The sequence below is a fragment of the Malaclemys terrapin genome, chromosome 2 (genome assembly GCF_027887155.1).
Source record: "Malaclemys terrapin pileata isolate rMalTer1 chromosome 2, rMalTer1.hap1, whole genome shotgun sequence".
NCBI classification, from domain to species: domain Eukaryota; kingdom Metazoa; phylum Chordata; order Testudines; family Emydidae; genus Malaclemys; species Malaclemys terrapin.
In genome coordinates, this window is record NC_071506.1 from 118,566,649 (window position 1) to 118,585,270 (window position 18,622).

The 18,622-nt window shown below is 39.5% G+C and overlaps 1 protein-coding gene across 2 annotated transcripts in view; it reads left to right on the forward strand.

Annotated features, from left to right (window-relative positions):
• The window catches only part of DUSP22 (dual specificity phosphatase 22), a 65,540-nt gene that overhangs the window by 27,816 nt on the left and 19,102 nt on the right, over positions 1 to 18,622 (forward strand). For both annotated transcript variants that reach the window (XM_054018756.1, XM_054018757.1), the window contains exon 4: positions 12,121 to 12,170. In XM_054018756.1, coding sequence (XP_053874731.1) covers positions 12,121 to 12,170 — 50 coding nt within the window. The remainder of the gene's footprint in view (positions 1 to 12,120; positions 12,171 to 18,622) is intronic.

An 18,622-nucleotide genomic window follows, 5' to 3' on the forward strand; every position in this document is an offset into this window, starting at 1 on the left:
AGGGGTGATCTTCAGACAAAACCCAGAGGTGAGAACAAGCATGTAACCAGCCCTGATGTTTGTGGTGGGACAGCCAGAAAGTCCATGGGTTCCAGGAATATCCACGTTATTAGAGTTGTTGTCCACATGCACTCTGAAACCTCTGAAGACAAGAATCTACAAGGATTCTCAGCAATGCCAACACATGCTCCTTAAAGCTAATTTTTACAGCTTTCATTTCTGTTGCTGTGGGGTGAAGGGGGATAAAAAGTTATCATAAAGGACCAAACACCAAGCCCGTTGAAGTCTCTCTATTGACTTCTATGGGCTTTGAATCTGTCCCAAGGCAGGTACAACACTGGCAGCAGCAATATGAGCTTTCCCCACACTGTTTCATGGTCGAAGTTTGTATTTTATTGTATTCCTGTGTTGCATTCGTTCATTCATTTAGGTGCTCATAGCCTGCAATGAGGAGCACAATATAAATACTGAGAGAGTGCATTTGAGAGCTTTTTATTTTAGCAAATGTCAACCAACTCTGCTTTGGAGCAGGGGTTAGGTAGTTACTATTAGCCTGTCCTCAAGCATTAGCTTAGCTTAACAAAGAGAAGGTTAAAGAGTGTTTTGATCACTGTCTATAAGGACTTGCCTGGGGAACAGAAATTTGATAATAGAGGGCTCTTCAGTCTATCCGACAAAGGTATATAACAAGATCCAATGTGTGGAAGTTGAAGCTAGACAAATTCAAACTAGAAATAAGATGCACATTTTTCACAGACAGGGTAATTGACCATTGGAACAACTTATCAAGGTCTGTGGTGGATTTTCCATTACTGGCAATTTTAAAATCAAGACTGGATTTTCTCTAGAAGATGTGTGTGCAAGAGAGGTAGCCATATGTCCATCAGGAACTGGATTGAAACTATCAACTCTTTTTATAGAATCCAACAAATGTTTGTCAGTTACTAGTACATTTTTATTGCCGTTAAGCTAGACCAGAGTTGAAACAGTAAGTGTATGAATCCTACTCCCGGTCTCCCGAGGCTATCCGGTCTCCTGACATTAATTTACAGTATTCTGTCATTTGCAGAGTGGCCTCTGTTGGATAGCAGATTTGTATGGGGGATTTGATAGCAGCCTTCAACTACCTGAAGGGGGGTTCCAAAGAGGATGGAGCTCGGCTGTTCTCAGTGGTGGCAGATGACAGAACAAGGAGCAATGGTCTCAAGTTGCAGTGGGGGAGGTCTAGGTTGGATATTAGGAAAAACTATTTCACTAGGAGGGTGGTGAAGCACTGGAATGGGTTATCTAGGGAGGTGGTGGAATCTCCATCCTTAGAGGTTTTGAAGCCCGGCTTGACAAAGCCCTGTCTGGGATGATTTTGTTGGGGTTGGCTCTGCTTTGAGCAGGGGGTTGGATTAAATGACCTCCTGAGGTCTCTTCCAACCTTAATCTTCTATGATTTGATGATTCTATGACATAATTAAGACATTTTCATTTTATCAGAGGCCTGGGCCTCAAAAGGAAGAGTAGCATGACCTTGGAGGCATTTTAATGTTCCCATTAAAATAGCCTGTAGTACTATCATCTGTCACAGAAGGCTTGGATCTTCACCATTCCATTTACAGTGAGTCACATTTGAAGCTGGTCCTTGTCTAGGTTTTGTGCTTTGTGCACGTGTGTGATTTTTCTTGCTTTCTGTTTCTAAAAGAATTGATTTTTCTTTTTCATGGGTATTAGAAGAGAAAGGGATATGTAGTTGCAATTTTAATCTGAAACCGTCCAGGTGAGGCTAAAATAGTTGGACTATATTTAAATCCCAGCAAACTGGACAAGCTGTTGGGTGTTTTAAGAGCACACCGCTCTCTTTACATTGTAGGCAGTTGCAATACATGTCTATAGCCAATCCACACACCGGTGCAGTCTTTGGTCTAGAAGATATATATAGCCTGTTTGGTGATGCAAGTCTGTATAAGTGGCCCCTCAAGAAGGTAGTCCTGTCATTAGAGCTTCTGTGGTTTGATGATCATGATATTTGCCCTAGAAAGAAACTGATTTTAAAGTATTATACATAGTTGTTTAGAGCATAACATAGATATGACTGCTGCTTAGGAAATACTCTATGGTGCATGCCAATGAAACATCGTAATCTTCCTCCATTAGCTCTTCTATAATGTAAATTTTGTAGTGTGGTTTTTTTCATTCTTTATAATTAACCAGAGCACCTGCAGGAAGCAGAGTTATTTATTCTTTTAAAAAAAAATTCTGATCCCATTCACGATGCCAAGATAGATCTTGTGCACAGTATCTCCAGAATAGTGCGGTGTGTACCTCCCTTCCCCCATACTAATGGCTACGTAAAATAAGCTTTGGCTTGTATGCTCTGTAGAAAGAAACAAACAAAAAAAAAACTTAAGACAATTTAATGCAGTTATCAATTTTGGTCGATTTACTAGCTTTTCTTGTGCTGCTGTCATCCCTTATCTTAAATGAACTGTAGCTTTAAGACTAAAAAGTTCCAAAGGACCCTCCTAAAGAATTTAGATCCCAAATTTGATCTTCCATGCAGTCACTAAGAAACTGACCGGGGGAAGGAATATGAGAGCGATGAAGACAATTCTTCAAGCTCCTTGAGTTTGCAGAAGTAGTTAATGCATGACTCTTATTTTCAGTTCTGCTAGCACCAATGATGCTAGTTCATCAAGATAGTCTGAAGTGGCAAGAGGTTGACAGCATGTTAATTTGGACTCCTGCATTAAAATAATAGTTCTCCAACAAAGTGTGTGTCAAATTCTTTGAGGCCTGCAGTTAAGAGATGATTTAGAGTAAAACCCTCAAAGTTTTTGAAGGTATTCTTAAAAAAATGGAAATTCAGCCCAATTAAAGCTAATAAAAAGGAACACAAACTATGGCAGGTAAAATATAAGGTGGAATTAAGAGGAAGTGAATGGTTGAGTATATAGCCAAAGATATACTTAGAGTATCTTCTTGTTTTTATATTCAAATCAGTAAGTGTGAGAGAATGAGGGGAAATAAAAGAATGAGGACATTGCAGAGAAGCTAAATGATTTCTTTGAGTCAGTTTTCACTACAGACGATGTTGCGGACATACCTGTTCTTTTCAGGCACTCTTGGGGATGGAGAAGTCAAAAGAGGATGTGCTGGAACAAACTGATAAATAACAAGTTCCTAGGACTGGATGGAAGATCTAGGAGTCCTGAGGAAACTTAACAAAGTGGCTGATCTGCTAGCAAAAGCCATGCGATCTCTCTACTATCAGCTATTATCCTGGAAGAGAGATGTCTGTTTGACACTTATCAGAGACCTAGTAATAATACATCCTTATGGGCCTACACTTAAATTTGCTGTTTGTGGAAATTTCTTAAATTTCTGCATGTGGCCAAATATTTCAGATATCAAACTTAAAGTGGGCTGTACTTTTTGCACCTTCTGGATTAAAAATGGTTCCAGATGAGCAGAGGAACTAGCTAGTTTCTTAGCATAGAGCAGATCAGCTGCTTCAACACAGTCTTTGGCTGATATTCCTGCTGCTGCCTAAGATATCAGCTCTTGGTGCCTCAGAATATTATTGGGGCATGCTCAGCATAGGGTTTCCATTGAAATATTAAATGGTGATAGCCACAGTGTGTTTCAGTTTTCTAATACCACGTTCCCTGTCCTGAAAGCTTCCACCACCACCTTTAACTTTAGATTTGAAATAGCCTCCCCCCTCCTTTGATACACTTAAGGAGATTTCCAAAATTCTTGGGGGAAACCCTGGGTTAAGATGAAAGAAGCAATTTCCATCTCCCTAATTGGTATAACTACAGGTGCAGAAGATAACTAAGCTTCAGCATTCTCTCTTTAGCTCTGTAATCTCAAGGGAATATCCACACTCAGAAACCAACCCGTAAGTCTTTGGTTTGGACTAGAAGTGCATCATTGCTCTGACACATGATGGCTAAATAGCGAAATATTAGGAAACCAATCAATCATGCATTTTTTTTGAGTTCAAGCTAGATCTGGACTGATGCTGTTCATTATGTGTAAACCTCCAGACCTTTAAAAAAAATACAGCTTTTGTACTATATAACATGGAGCAGTTCTTGAGATGCAAGAAGCTATTTGTAAGTAAAAATTGCTTCTTAAGGAACCGATGAGAAGAAACGTATCCTTTAGTCATGATTGTGTAGCACATTCTGTACACTGGCTCTGCAATCTATTTGTATGTAGGCGAAAATCTTAGGGGACTCTTAATGAGTGCATTCTGCTGGCCAGATAGCATACAACAAAATGCAATTTCCAAGTCATTATCATGCTACCACAATGAAAATTAGTTCTTCCAGTTATTCAATAAGTAATTAAAGTCAGATTGAAACTGTTCTGTTTGAGTCTCTTCCAATGGGCTCCTACCTCAACCAATGTCACAAATTGTCATTCTTCAACAGTCAGGTCAGGTCACAATCAAGAGGAAGCTCAGAAGTGCTCATTTTAAATAAAAAAATGTATTTTTCATATAATTTCACTGCTTATTCATGGTAAGAATTTCCCTATGAGAGGTTTCCAAAGACTGTGCTGAGCAAAATAGTTACCATTTTTCTTTCAGCTGTAGTGGTGCGAGAAGACTCCTTTATTTAAAATACAGTTCTTCTGACTTTGGCTTAGTTCATGAGGAGTTGGGAACTCTGACCTAATTTCTCAAAAGTGACTAGTGATTTTGTATGTCCATTATGAGACACCTGAAAGAGGGCTGAATTCCAGGAAGTGCTGAGCATTCGCCCTCTTGATATTGGTTCCTTGTAGTGTCTCAAGTTGGGCACTCAACATTAGTCATCTCTGGTGGAGACTGCTGAGGTGATATACTGACTCAGTTCATTCTTTGGTTTCCCTAGTTATTCCACCTTCCAGGTGAACTCCAGCCTTTGTTGGGTAGCACTAACATCTGGTGGAAAGGTGGTTTTGGAATCTTTCCACTAATGAGGCACCTCTACTAGGGGTTAGGTTGTTGAAAGTATGGGTCAGTATTGACCCATTGACTGCAGTCTTCTGAATACCACATTCACTGGAACACAATAAGCCCTTCAACTTCCACCTAGGAAAAGATGTGGAAAGTATGTTACTTTTCATTTCTAAAAAGAGAGATAGCTGTTTCTGATCTTAATGACTTTTTTAAAAAATCTGAAAATACTTCATAAGATTGCTGTGAGATCCCTTATGTAATCAAGTGCTGTGAATATAAAAAGGCTACTTTATTATTAAAAATAAATATTACAGGACCTTCCCAGCTTCAGTAGATCAGATTTCCCATAAGTCTATTTCATGTATTTATGATGCTCTCAAAAGCAAACATGAAATAACTTTACAATGTGGTCAATTAATGGTTATTGCTGAAACATAAATGTGTTTTCTATGAGTCATTAATAAAATCAACAGCATTTGTAACTGCTCCAGAAAGTAACTGAAAGGACAAACAACGGTTGACTAGTTTTCAGTTAGGTGGTTCTGTAGCTGTACTGGACAAAACTCTTGGTAACCTCTTGCTGGTTTGCCTTGAGGAAACCTTATCTGCTGGCTGTTTCCCACTTTAGCTTTTTTGCTGAAATGCCCCTGAACAAAAATAAGTACTCCCATCCTCATCTGTTGATGTGACAAGTCAGATTAACACATGGCTTTTGACTAACCTGAAAGAACTTGCCAGGTGCTAGAGGTTTCCTATTTGCATCTGGGTTCACAAATTTAAGCTGAGGGGTTTTGGTTGTTTTTTAAAAAAAAGAAAAAAAAAGAATTTCTTGGAAGTCGTTGATGGTATCTTTACATAAATTTAAATACCGAGAAGTTTAATGCCAAAAATGTAACATTTATCTTTAAAAAATAATGATTTTAGAATAGAAATTGTGGTGGTGTTTTTGGACAACTCAGGGTTCGTATTTCTCTCTCTCTCTCTCTCCCATCACTGATTGACTAGAAATTGAGATGTTACAAAACAGAGGACAACTCTCAAAGGGGATAGAGCATTGAAGTCAAACTCTATCTTGAGTGTTACTATGCATTATGAGTCTGTTTTTTTTAAGTTCTATAACTCTTTTCCCTCCCTCGACAGAGTGTTGCTAGATTACTCAAAAACGTTAAAGCAAAACCACCCAAATACTTTATTAGATTTTTTTTATACGTCTGAATACACCATACAATACTATTTATTTATAGTTTGTTAATCAAGCATCATTCTTTGTTAAAATCAAAGACACTCTGAATTCACTAACTATCCTATGTTTGTAACCTGAAGAAATAACAAGACATATATGTTTTGTCATGCTTCTATTAGCTGATTCTTGGTAATGCTTTTGTCAAGGTGAAATCTGCAATGTGCTGTTTGGATTTCCCATTCTCACATACTAACCTACTATCTCAACTGCACTAGATGTGATTGCATCATTTTGCTACTGCAAAGTCTTGTTCTGCATAGGAAAGTTCAAATTGTTTTTTAAGTTTGATTGATAAAATTAAGTTAGGAAAATAACATCCACTTATTTTTTTTCATTTCAAATTAGCCACAGATAAGTAGAATAGAAAAAAATTAAACTGGGTCATAAAAGATGCTCATTGTTTTTCCTGTACTTTTTTTCTTGTGCATTACATTTTTGGATTATATTTAATACTTTATAGAAGACTTAAAAAAAAGCTAATAACATTCTAAATGAGAGAGAGATTTTATTACAGTTTCATTGAATATTCCAAACATTAAACAAGTATGCAGTGTTCAGATCTTATACATAATGACACCAAAATAATTAGAAGTTATAACATATTTGCTCTTCAGTTGATAAGTTTTTATTAGCTCTCAGTGTAAACCCTGGCTACATAAAATATATATTTAAATTTTGTTTTTCATTTTTGAAAACTTGAGAGATACTGTGTAATGGGTTTGGCTTTATTTTACGATGTTTGGCAAAATGGTGCAAGCATAGTATTGTTTCACAAATAACAGTGAATTTTAGAAATTTTACTTAACTCTCGCTTGTTTCAGCTTTGACAATCTTGAAATCAGAATACTTGTTCTGGTTTTGTTAGCTCTCACTGTATCGGTTTAACTGTAGCCTTTAGTTTCAGGGCCTAAGAGACAAAATTCTAGTTTTGGTGGTTACTCTGTCTGCTGAAATAGAAAACTGAAAATAAAATGATCTTTTAGTATATTGGCTCTCCAGTCTATCATGTATCTTTAACTGCACTGGAAGAAACATGCATGACCTCAATTGATTCTGGCATCATACGAAAACTAACTAATATCGATAACCTTAGAAAACATCTTAAAAAAATGTAGGTTGTGGGTGGGGTGATGTTAAGGAGTTAGAAATAACAGTTGGAGAATATATAGCATTGAATTTAGAAGTGGCCATGAGAAAGGCACTGTGGTGTAGTTGGTTATTCTGCTTATGTACAGATCTAGGAAGTTTGTACGAACACTTGAACTTGTGTGGTGAACTGCTGAAGGTTTGGTTTTTTTCAGCTGGAGCATAGAATTCGATTTGATTTACAGCAATGTATGTGTGTAATTTTTCATAACTCCGAGAAAATATTTAATTTTAGTTTGATGAAAAAGCTGGTTTGATTTAATCCAGGGACGGGTTTGTTTGGAGGGAGAAAGAAGAAGAAAAATGTTGGCATGCAAGATATCAGTTGAAGGAATATTTCATTGTGAATATACCAACTGCAGCAGTAATTAATTAATGTGGATTCATTCCTTCACATTGGATTTATAATAATATTTGCTTTTTCATCAACTCTTGTAATAAGGTTTTATCTCTGACCTAAACAAAACATTTCATTTTTGAGAAGGGCAAATATTTAATGAGTGGAACTGATCTGCTGGAACCTAAATCCACTTTTTTTCACTGAAAAATCCATCTATTGTTCTACCAGATGACAAAATGCAAGTTTCCCTTTGAAAGAAATACTGAGTTATACACATACACTTAATGTTTACTTTGCCTGCCCCATCTTTGTTAATATTATTAATTTAAATCCTGTTAAATCTTATAGTAGGGTTTATTCTTAACATTTTCTAGCAATATTCTAGCTTCCTGAATAAATCACTAAGGCTCTAAGGCCCATAGAGGCATTGGGAGTCATCCCATTGGCTTCAGCAATCTATGATCAGGCACAGACTCTGTGTTGTCATGATGAGCACATACCCAAGCAAGGAAACAGACACTTCAGTGATGTTTTTGCTTCCTCCTTTGGCTTGGTCTTTGCTGAAGATTCTAAAATTGCAAACGCCACTAACTACTGAAATTGTGAAGCCTATGGCATAGTTGCACACTAATGAACCAGCCATGAGCATCTGAAAATCTTAGTCTAGAGTATTTACTTGTTACGTTGACACAAACTGTTCTGCTTTTCTTAGAGTCCCTTTGGGACAATTCTTAGATGTTATCTGCATTGTACATACACAGGAAAGACAGTGATGTCTCTGGGGCATAACTGCATAAGAACACTACGATCTCGGATGTTTTTTTTTAATTATCACATAGACAAGAGGGCTCAGAAATTAAATAACTTCCTGTTTCCAATATCTTAAAAAAAAAGGGGGGGGGGCACTAAGTTTGTAAAAATATCAAAAGTGCATGAAGAAAAGCGAATGCAGCGTGGCAAGTCTTGTTATCAACAGCGACATATAAATATCTCTGTTGGACAGTGGCCCAAGTGTTTCATTTACAAACACCTGCCCAATACCAACCAGTATAGTCCCTCTATTTTATTCGTGCAATTAAAATGAATGCTTTTGATTCTAAGATTTTTAAACTATCTAGGATCAAATCTGTTTGTTTATAAGGTAGGATTTTAAAAAGTTGGTCAGCAATGTTCTAACTGTGCTCCAGTTGAAGTAATTGGGAGCTTTACTGTTGATTTCAGTGGGACAGAGAGAGGCCAACACTGAGCATTTTTGAGATCCCACCCATAATTGTCATTTTCCTATTGGAGGAGGGGGGGATTTCCTGGGAGGCCTGGGGTGGGGAATTCATTAGCACCACCTTCCAAAATGCTCTAAGGTGTCACGCATTGGTAAAGCTTAGACTTCCAGAACCTTTATATGTTGAATGGCCCAGTTAACCTGACTAAACTTCTGATCCTGAGAAGTGATACACTCAATGAGAGGTGCTCAACTCCCATTGGCTTTATTGGGAGTTGTACCTTCCAGGATCAGGCCTTGGAGGAGCTATTTAGCACAATATGTGGTCTCTCGTAGGCTAGTTTCATGCTTACGTGTGGTTCTGTGGTAGCTCTGAATTCACGTCCCTCTTAGCATCATGCAGAATGGGAATCAGCCAGCTGTGACAGAAAAGAACACTGTGTGCTGTAAAACTGACAGTACTTCTTCTTTTAAAGTGAACATTTTCTGAAAGCCCCTCTTAGTTCAGCTACTGTAAGCATTCAGCATGTGTGATAACTGCTGCAATCAGTGGGACTACTTAAATGAGTATGGGATGCAGGATTGGAACCTTAATTGCATGGTACAATGCTGGCCTCAATATGTTTCCTTCTCTCTCTCCCCTCCCCCCTTCTTTTCATTCCTGTGTTCTGCCTTGTTGAAGGGTAGATAATGAGTACTGGGCTCCTGGTACTGAATTGTCCAAAGGAGAGAGTATTTAATATGACCTGAAAAGGTAAATTGCCAAGCTTCAGCAAATGTAGGGTCTAATTCTATAAAATTTACTCATTTGAGCAGTCCTCTTAAGTTCAAAGCTAAAGCTTCATGGTGAATACCTCTGTAAGGAGGTAATGATACCAGATCTATACTGTAGCATTGTCTAGTCTGGAGAATCCATGATATTAGCAATCTGTTGTTTTATATGCAGATTGTTCTACCACCAGTTGAGTGCATCTCTGCTAGCCATCTTGACTCCGTAAGGGTTATTATCCTTGCAAGCACACTAGGGCTGCTTTGCCCTGATTCAAGTGGGGGTGGCTGCCATGTTTAACGGTTTTCATTTTTTGACAGATATCAGAGATGCCATTTAGCTGTCCAGCCTCCATGGTTCACCAGCTGAATCTCATCTCTTTTCCCCACAACCATGTTTTATCATGTCCACACAACTCTCCCCACTTTACCCTCCCGAAATATCACCAGCTCCCACTCTGCAGGAGTTCAGCTGAGATTGTGCGCTTTCTCACTGTAAACCCCTCTTCAAATATTTCCCTCTCCCTAAGTCATGATTTCCCCCGTCTATGCCTTCCACATTTCCAATAATCCCCACACTCTGGCTGTGCCACTTAGTCAGTGAACCATTGACAGTTCACCAGCTATACTCTGTGACACACTTCAGGAGGAAACAAGTTGACAATCCACAGATGGCTCAAAGGGCCAGGAAGAGGTTGGAAAGCGGTAGTGGAGTGGCTGTGAAGAATGCATTGGCTTGCTCTGACGTACTACCTCTGGTTCTTCAGATGGAGAACATAGCTGTTGCACCATCAGTGGTTTGTTGGCTCAGGTGTGGAATAGCCAGAGGTGGGGTTGGAGATCATAGCCTGGGGAGAGGTGTATATTTGAGGAGGTCATGATGAGCCTGATCACCATCTGAGATCCTGGAGATGTCCCTGGAGAGGGAAGTTACTAGGTATATTTAAAACTACAGCATGTTCGTATGGAGTACTAACTTCTATTGTCATCGCTCTTTTTATTTGTTATTTATCTATTACTTTGTCACTTTATTGTCCAAGCTCATTTTTTAAACTTGTTTCTGTGGTCTTTTGTAAAACACTCCTGAAAAGGCATTGCCTACTTGACTTTTCAGATCAGAGTTCTTCTAAGAATATATATTGCAGTTCCTTATTTCGGTACATAATTCGTTACAATAATAGCTGACTAATAAAGTGAGGACTTCTTATTGGAAGATACGCCTGAGTTTTAAAGTCATCGCTTTCAAAAAATAACCGATTCCTCTTCCAAAATGCCCTTTGTGTTGCTAAATATGTAAGGGAAAAACAACTGAATGTGGCATTCTGCACGAGAAAAAAGTTTTTCTCAAATTTCATTTTCAGCATTCATTTTGACAAAGTGAGAACTGTATAAGATGCGACTAGTTTCCAATGAAACATAACAAGAATAACATGTTTAAGCTGATGAATATAACAAAAGTTTTACGCCTTTCTAATAAAGATGCTGCCGTTTAAAGAATTCACTTAAGGCTCTTTGGTGTAAACATGACTAAGCTGTCTGTTCCTTAGCAACAAAACATTTCTGAAAACAACTTTTTAAGTCCGTATGCAGTGGTGTTGTAACAGCGTTGGTCCGAGAATATTAGAGAGACAAGGTGGGTGGGTTCATCACATAAGAATGGTCATACTGGGTCAGACCAATCATCCATCTAGCCTGGTATCCTGTCTTCTGACAGAGGTCAATGCCAGATGCTTCAAAGGGAATGAACAGAACAGGCAATTATTGAGTGATCCATCCCCTGTTCTCCAATTCCAATATCTGGCAGTCAGAGGCTTAGGGACCCCCAAGCTTGGGGTTGCATTCCTGACCATCTTGGCTAATAGCCATTGATGGACCTATCCTCCCTGAATGTGTATAATCCTTTTTTGAACCCAGTTATACATTGGGCTTTCACAACATCCCCTGTCAATGAGTTCCACAGGTTGACTGTGCATAGTGTGAAGAAGTACTTTCTTGTGTTTGTTTTAAACCTGTTGCCTATTAATTTCATTGGGTGACCCCTGGTTCTTGTGCTATGTGAAGGGGTAAATAACACTTCCTTATTCACTTTCTCCACACCAGTCATGATTTTATAGATGTCTGTCATATCCGCCCTTAGTCATCTCTTTTCCAAACTGAACAGTCCCAGTCTTTTTAATCTCTCCTCATATGGAAGCTTACACAGAGCTGAAGAAGAGCTCTGTATAAGCTTGAAAACTTGTCTCTCTCACCAACAGGAGTTGGTCCAATAAAAGATATTACCTCACCCACCTTGTCTTTTTAAATCTGGGCAGATGAGACAAAATCTGCAGTTACTTACAATACTACAATTCTTTCATAATCAATGGAGCTGCACAAATACTAGAGCAGAATTTGCCCATTGATCTGTGACCATTATGCTTTTTTCTTAATGTTGTGTTCTCATGCCTGTTTACTACTTTATACAGGGAGTGAAATATCTGTGCATTCCTGCTGCTGATTCACCCTCACAGAATTTGTAAGTTTTGGGTTTTTTTAATTCAGTACTAATGTTGTTTTGGAATATGTTAAAGGACCTGATTCTGATCTTTCACCAGTTTTACACCAATGTAGGTTTAAATCTGTTGGTTTAAGGGGAATTACTCCTGATTTATATTGAGGTAACAGAAAAATAGGTCCTTTTAATAATAATTAAAAAAAAGTGCTTTCCTACTTGGCATGGCTGCTTTGCTACCAGGAATATCCAGTGTTGTTATAATTAAGGCAAAATTTTTGGAAGGGATATTAAACCTTGTGCTTCAGGGCTGGTCTATGCTGCAAAGTTAGGTCAGCTTAACAGAAATTGCTGAAATTAATTCCTCCAGGACGATGAAAAAATTAACACCTTGTGTGATGTAATTAAGCCAACCTAAGCCCGGGCGTACACTCTGCTTGATTGATGGAAAAATTGTTCTGTTGACCTAGCAACCACCTCTCAGAGAGTTGACTTTACTGCAGTGATGGAAAAACAGCCCCACAGCAGTGCAGCTGCTGCTGTGCAGCTGTGTTGCTGTAGCATTTCTGGTAGAGAGAGAGCCTTAGCCAATCTCTACATTTTAGAGACAGGGAGACCACCTCTGTGGGGTGCAGATTATGGCACGTCTTCCTACTGTAGAGTTCTTACACCTTCCTCTAAATCATCTGGTCCTGGCCATTGCTGGAAACAGTGTACTGGATTACGCCTGATCCAGTATGTCAATTCCTATGGTCTTATGCTTCTTGTAGGAGGAATGTAGCTATGTGAAGCTGCTGTGTCCCATTTTCAGGCTTTTTAAATTCAATTTAATTTTATTTTAAATATCCACTGGCTATATAACTGTCCTGAAAGTTAGTTGAACTGACCCGGGGTTTAACATTCCGAATCTTTGAATTGATGGTATCTAGGAAATCATAATCTTGAAGTAATCAAAACGTATTTCATAAGAATACTTGGATGGCGACCAACTCTTTCTTCTAGCGTTCACTGTTTATGTTGAGGAGAGGTGCGGGGGGTTTCAGCCACTTCCTGCTAACTAGTTATGTAGAGAAACAGAAGTAGTTGAAAGGGCCTGGTACCTACGGAAGGAAATGCAGCACTGCTTTTTCTCTCAGATCAGAGTAATATTCCGGCTGATGCTTTCAGTGCATATTTTTAGAGTATTTTGTTTCTCATACCTTGGAGAGATTCCAACATGACACTTGATGTTTCTTAATTGCCACTGAAAAGAGTGACAAGAACATGTTTCTGAAATTATAAAAATCATTTTTTAACACAATTTTGTGTAGTAAGAACATAGACCATGAGCCTGTTTTTCCCGTCTGAGGTGCAGATTTTAGTCAATGAGAGCTGCACGTTCTCAGTGCCTCTTAAAAATCAGACCCTGAGTATTATTACTCCCTTAAAAATAATAGTAGCCCATATGCTATTAAGTAGGAATCCAGGTTAGAGAACAGAATAGGATTTTCAGAACTAAGACAGTGGATATGGAAGCAATTTTGTGCATTATTTTTTTTTTTGGTGGGAGGGTAGGAAAAATTGTGGAGGTTCATTTCTTTTAGAAAGGAAGCAACTTAAGAAATTACAGAGGCCATAATCGCATTTGTTGGGTCGTCATTAATGGTGTGTCAGTATTTGGAGATCGTACTGGGTAGTTGTGAAAATGTTTGCAAATCTGCCATGTGTGTTAGTAGAAATCTGGACCAATTTGTGAATAGAAAGAGGACATCATTTCCAGCGAATGTTAATTACACATGCAATGCAACCAGCTCTAGTCATTGCATATCAAGGAAATACATTGAAAAGCAACCTATAGCATTCAAAAGCAATTAACTTTCTGGCACTGTACCAAGTCTTTTAAAGCACTAACAAGAAGATAAGATATTTGCATGAGTATTGTTTCTGTTATGCTGAAAGCATCTACGGTTCTTGCTTCGGTATCAGATGGTTTCAGACAAATTTTGTTACTTCTGATATTAATACATTTGATCACTTAAAAGAAAACTTGATGAGTAACTGACTTTTCTTTATATGATGGAAATCTTCAAGTATAATGCACAGTATCTTTAAATACTGATGTTACTTGCTTTTAGTGTAAAAACTTCATAAGGTCAAAATAATTTTGTTTTATTCAGGTCATAAGAATGTAATATGATCTTATCAAACACTGTTTAAAAGTATAGGGTGTTTATCAGTTTGAGGGGAGGGGCCCTGGGGAAAGAGGGGATCTGTCCTTTTGTGACTTCTTTGTGTCTCTCTCCTTCTCAAAGAGTGTAGGGTGACCAGAGAGCAAGTGTGAAAAATCGGGACAGAGGTGGGGGGCGATAGGCACTCATAGAAGACAAATCCTCAAATATCAGGACTGTCCCTATAAAATCGGGACATCTGGTCACCCTAAAAGAGTGAGACTGACAGCTGCAGAGGAAAAGAATAGCATTGCATATAAAGTGCTTTTACCTAATGGTTGCTGTTGAGTGAAATTGACTAGGATCACATAAGATGCTTGTCTGTGTCACTCAGCAGCTGGCTTTTCAGGTAAAGTTCTTCTGAGGTGGTGGTACTACTTTTCTGCAGCTGCTGGCATTTGTTGAATGGGGCCAGCTTGATACGTGGTCAGAGTGGATCTTGGGACTGTGGAGTTGCTAACTTAAGTTCGCATTAGCTATGTTTTCCTCATGGAACTTTTTTTCAATATGTATAATACAAATGCACTTACAGTAAGCATATTAAGAGCTCTCCTGTTCCTGAAAGAAATCAATTCCCAATAAAATAAAACAGTGAAAATAGAATATGCTCACATTCTTTGAAACTGTGTGACGGTTCAGTTCTACTAGCATTTTCTGCTCCTGCTTAGAATTTGAATTAAGCAATCATTATTGAGACCTAGGTCATTTCCTGGGAGTTTAATGTGAATTTGGCCTCCATGGTGGGAATTTGGCCTCAGGCCATTAACTTCTGCTGGTCACTGATTTCCTTGACAATGCCCTCTCCTAAGGAACTTGCTACTCGAAAATTAATTCTGTAGGAATTAAATATACCCTTCCTCACTCCACCTTATTTCTGTACTGTATGTTTCTAGGGAATTAATACCCAGTTATGCTAGCCTATTTAGGGTGACCATATTTCGCAAGGGGAAAACAGAACACCATGTGGAGCTGGCCCAAGCTCCCCCCAAACCACTTGCCCAAGGCTGCCCCCCTCCCCCTGGGGCTGGCCCCAGCTGCTTGCCCGAGCTCCCTTCCCCACCCCTCCCCCCCGGTGGGACTATCACTGACCACTCAAACCCTGCCTCCCCCTTGCACAGGGCTGTCATCTCTGCTTATATTCCTCCTCACCACACCACACCTTTTTTTTTTTTTTTTTAAATAAAAGTGGGCATTTGTCATGTTTTGTTCTTGCCAACTGATCATGGCTAATAAAAGGGACTGTCCTGGCCAAAACGGGATGTATGGTCACCCTGAGCCTATTGGGCTTCCTGGTTGCCTTTTGAACCTTCCTTTTGGTTTAGATTTAATATTACAGCCAGTCTGTCTACAGTAGCAAAATGCCAAAGAATCATGCAAAAGGTCTAGGTAGTTCTTAGTCCTTGACTATTACAGGTTTGATTGCTGAAGAGACAATACCACTACATTTCTTTCCTTACTGATGCTTTTTTCAACCCTAACGCATTTCTGAAAGCTCAACGAAACACTGAAGTGTAGAGCTGACATGGAAAATCCCTCATCTAATTTGTATCAGATTACCCTCTTTATTAAAACGTGGTTGGAGAGGCCGTTCACTGCTTTACTTTGTGTGGGATGTGCCCAGTGATAATATAAAGAAGCTGCCGTTCATAATATTAAGTTGGCAAGAGAAGTGTGGAAGTTGGCTGTTGTACAATAAATTGTCTTTACACTGAATTGTCAGTCCAGTGAGTAGATTGTTAATCAGGACACTTGTCTTACACTTTTATGTAGTAAATATTGATTTCCCATTTCATTAACATAGAATAATTTGCTACTCCAGGGGTGAATGTAAACCAGTACCATGTTGAGTTGGCAGATTGCTTGAAACAATAGCTCTAAGAGGTGTGAACTGCCCCATTGATCAGAGTCAGGGCTCCATGATTCCACAAACTGGCAATGAATTCCACAGGTGTGACTGTGTTAGGATTTCCCTTCTAACTTCTATGAAACTTGAACAAGACAATCAAGGGTGAACACTACCACACATCTAAATTTGATGCACTAACAAGTAAACTGGCTGATACACAGTGACGCAGTGTACTGAATGTCATATCTGGAAAATGACTAATAAAACTGGACCAAAAGTTCACTATTAGCCAAGCTTAATTACTCTCTTTCCCCCCTCCCTCCCCCGAGAAAGACCTCACCCATTTACCTTTGATATTTTTTCATCCTAAAGCATGTTCCATAAGAAAGTGGGAAAAACTTATGTTAGGTCATTGTAGAAGATGTATTGATGTTTGGAGCTACTGTGGAAAAACACACCAACGTATTAGAGAGACAAGGTGGGTGAAGTTATATCTTTTATTGGATCAACTTCCCACCTTCTCTGTGTCTCTGTCCTGGGATCGACAAAGCTACAACTACACTGCATACATCAACCTAAGTCATTTCCCCAGAGATCTAGGGGTAAAAAGGGGTCAAGTAAAATCAAAATAAAAGCATCGAGATTTTAACTGACCTAAGCAGTTAGATCTTGGAGAAATACTGCTTAACTGTGGTGCAGTTCTTTTTAAAAAGCCATGTATGCCACTAGTAAAGTCTGTTCACTGTGACTGAGTCATTTGTTAGGTGCAGCTGCTGCCTACAGGTTATGTTCCTGCAAGCAAACACAACCCCATATGGTGTCAAAATTAGGGCTGGTCGAAACTTTTTTCAATGGAAAATAATTTTCTTGACTGAATGAAAATGTTTGCGCAAAGTATCAACTTTTCTTTCTTTTTTTTTTTTCTTTTCTTCCCCTCCCCGCCCCCCCCCCCCCAGTTTTCGGTAACTGAAAACCAGAACATTTCAGCTTTCATCTTTTCAACAAAATGTCAATAATTTATCCCAAGGAAAAAACATTTCCCAACCAGTTCTAGTCAAAATGTTAGAATAGACACACATTTAAAAAGTCTGGAATTGCAGAATTCCTCAGGAGATCCTCTTCTGAAAGAGTCATTCATAGAAATATGTGTAGGACTGGAAGGGAGCTTGAGAGGTCATCAAATCCATCTCTCCCGGCTTGCTGAGGCAGGACTAAGTAAACCTGGGCCATTCCTGACAGGGGTTTTGTCCATCCTGTCCTTGAAAGCCTCCAATGTTGGGGATTCCACAACCTCCCTTGTAAGCCTATTCCAGAACTAAACTATCCTTGTAGTTAGAAAGTGTGTCCTAGTATCTAACCCAGTGGTCTTGAAATGCTCAGGGTCACGCCCCCTCCCCTTCCCCTGTCCATGTCCCTGCCCCTGCCCTCCCGGAGCCATGGCCATGGGTTGGGGGGAGGGAGTGGGACAGGGGTAAGCAGGACGAGGCTGGGGCCACAGCTGGGGGTGGGTTTGGGGCCAGGAACAGAGCTGCAGCCAGGGGCCAGGGCCAAGGCTGTGTACGGAGCCATGGCCAGGCCAAGGTAAGGGACCGAGGCTGGGGGCGGGGAGCCAGGACCGCAGCAGAGCTGGGAACGGAGTGGTTCTGGGTGTCGCTCCCGCCCCGCCTCGTGTGAGGGCTGTCCCAGGCCCTGCCGCGCCCCCTCGAATGTTCCTCTGTGCCCCCTAGGGCGCATCTCACAGTTTGGGGACTTCTGATCTAATCTAACGCTCATACTGCAAATTAAGCCCATTACTTCGTGTGCTACCTTCAGTGGACATGGAGAACAATTGATCACCGTCCTCTTTATATTAGCTCCGTAGCATATTTGAAGATTGTTATTAGGTCCTCAGTCCGCTTTTCTCAACGTTAAACATATCCAGTTTTTTTTAACCTTTCTTCATAGGCCATTTTTTTTCTAAACTTTTTATCATTTTTGTTGCTCTCGTCTGGGTGTTCTTCAGTTTGTCCACATCTTTCCTAAAGTGTCCAGAATTGGACAGGGTACTCGAGCTCAGGCCTCACCAGCGCTGAGTAGAGTGGGGGCAATTACCTCCCATAAGACACTCTTGTTAATACACCCCACAATATTAGACTTTTTGCAACGGCATCACATTGTTGACTCACATTCAATTTGTGATCCACTATAATCCCCAGCTCCTTTCCAGCCACCTAACCAAGTTATTCCCCATTTTTATAGTTGTACATTTGATTTTTCTTTCGTAAGTTTAGTACTTTGCACTTGTCTTTATTGAGTTTCATTTTATGGATTTCAGATCAAATCTCTAATTTGTCAAGTTTGTTTGTTAATCACCTCCCAGCTTGGTGTCATCCACAGATTTTATAAGCATACTCTTCACTCCATTATCCAAGTCATTAAAGATA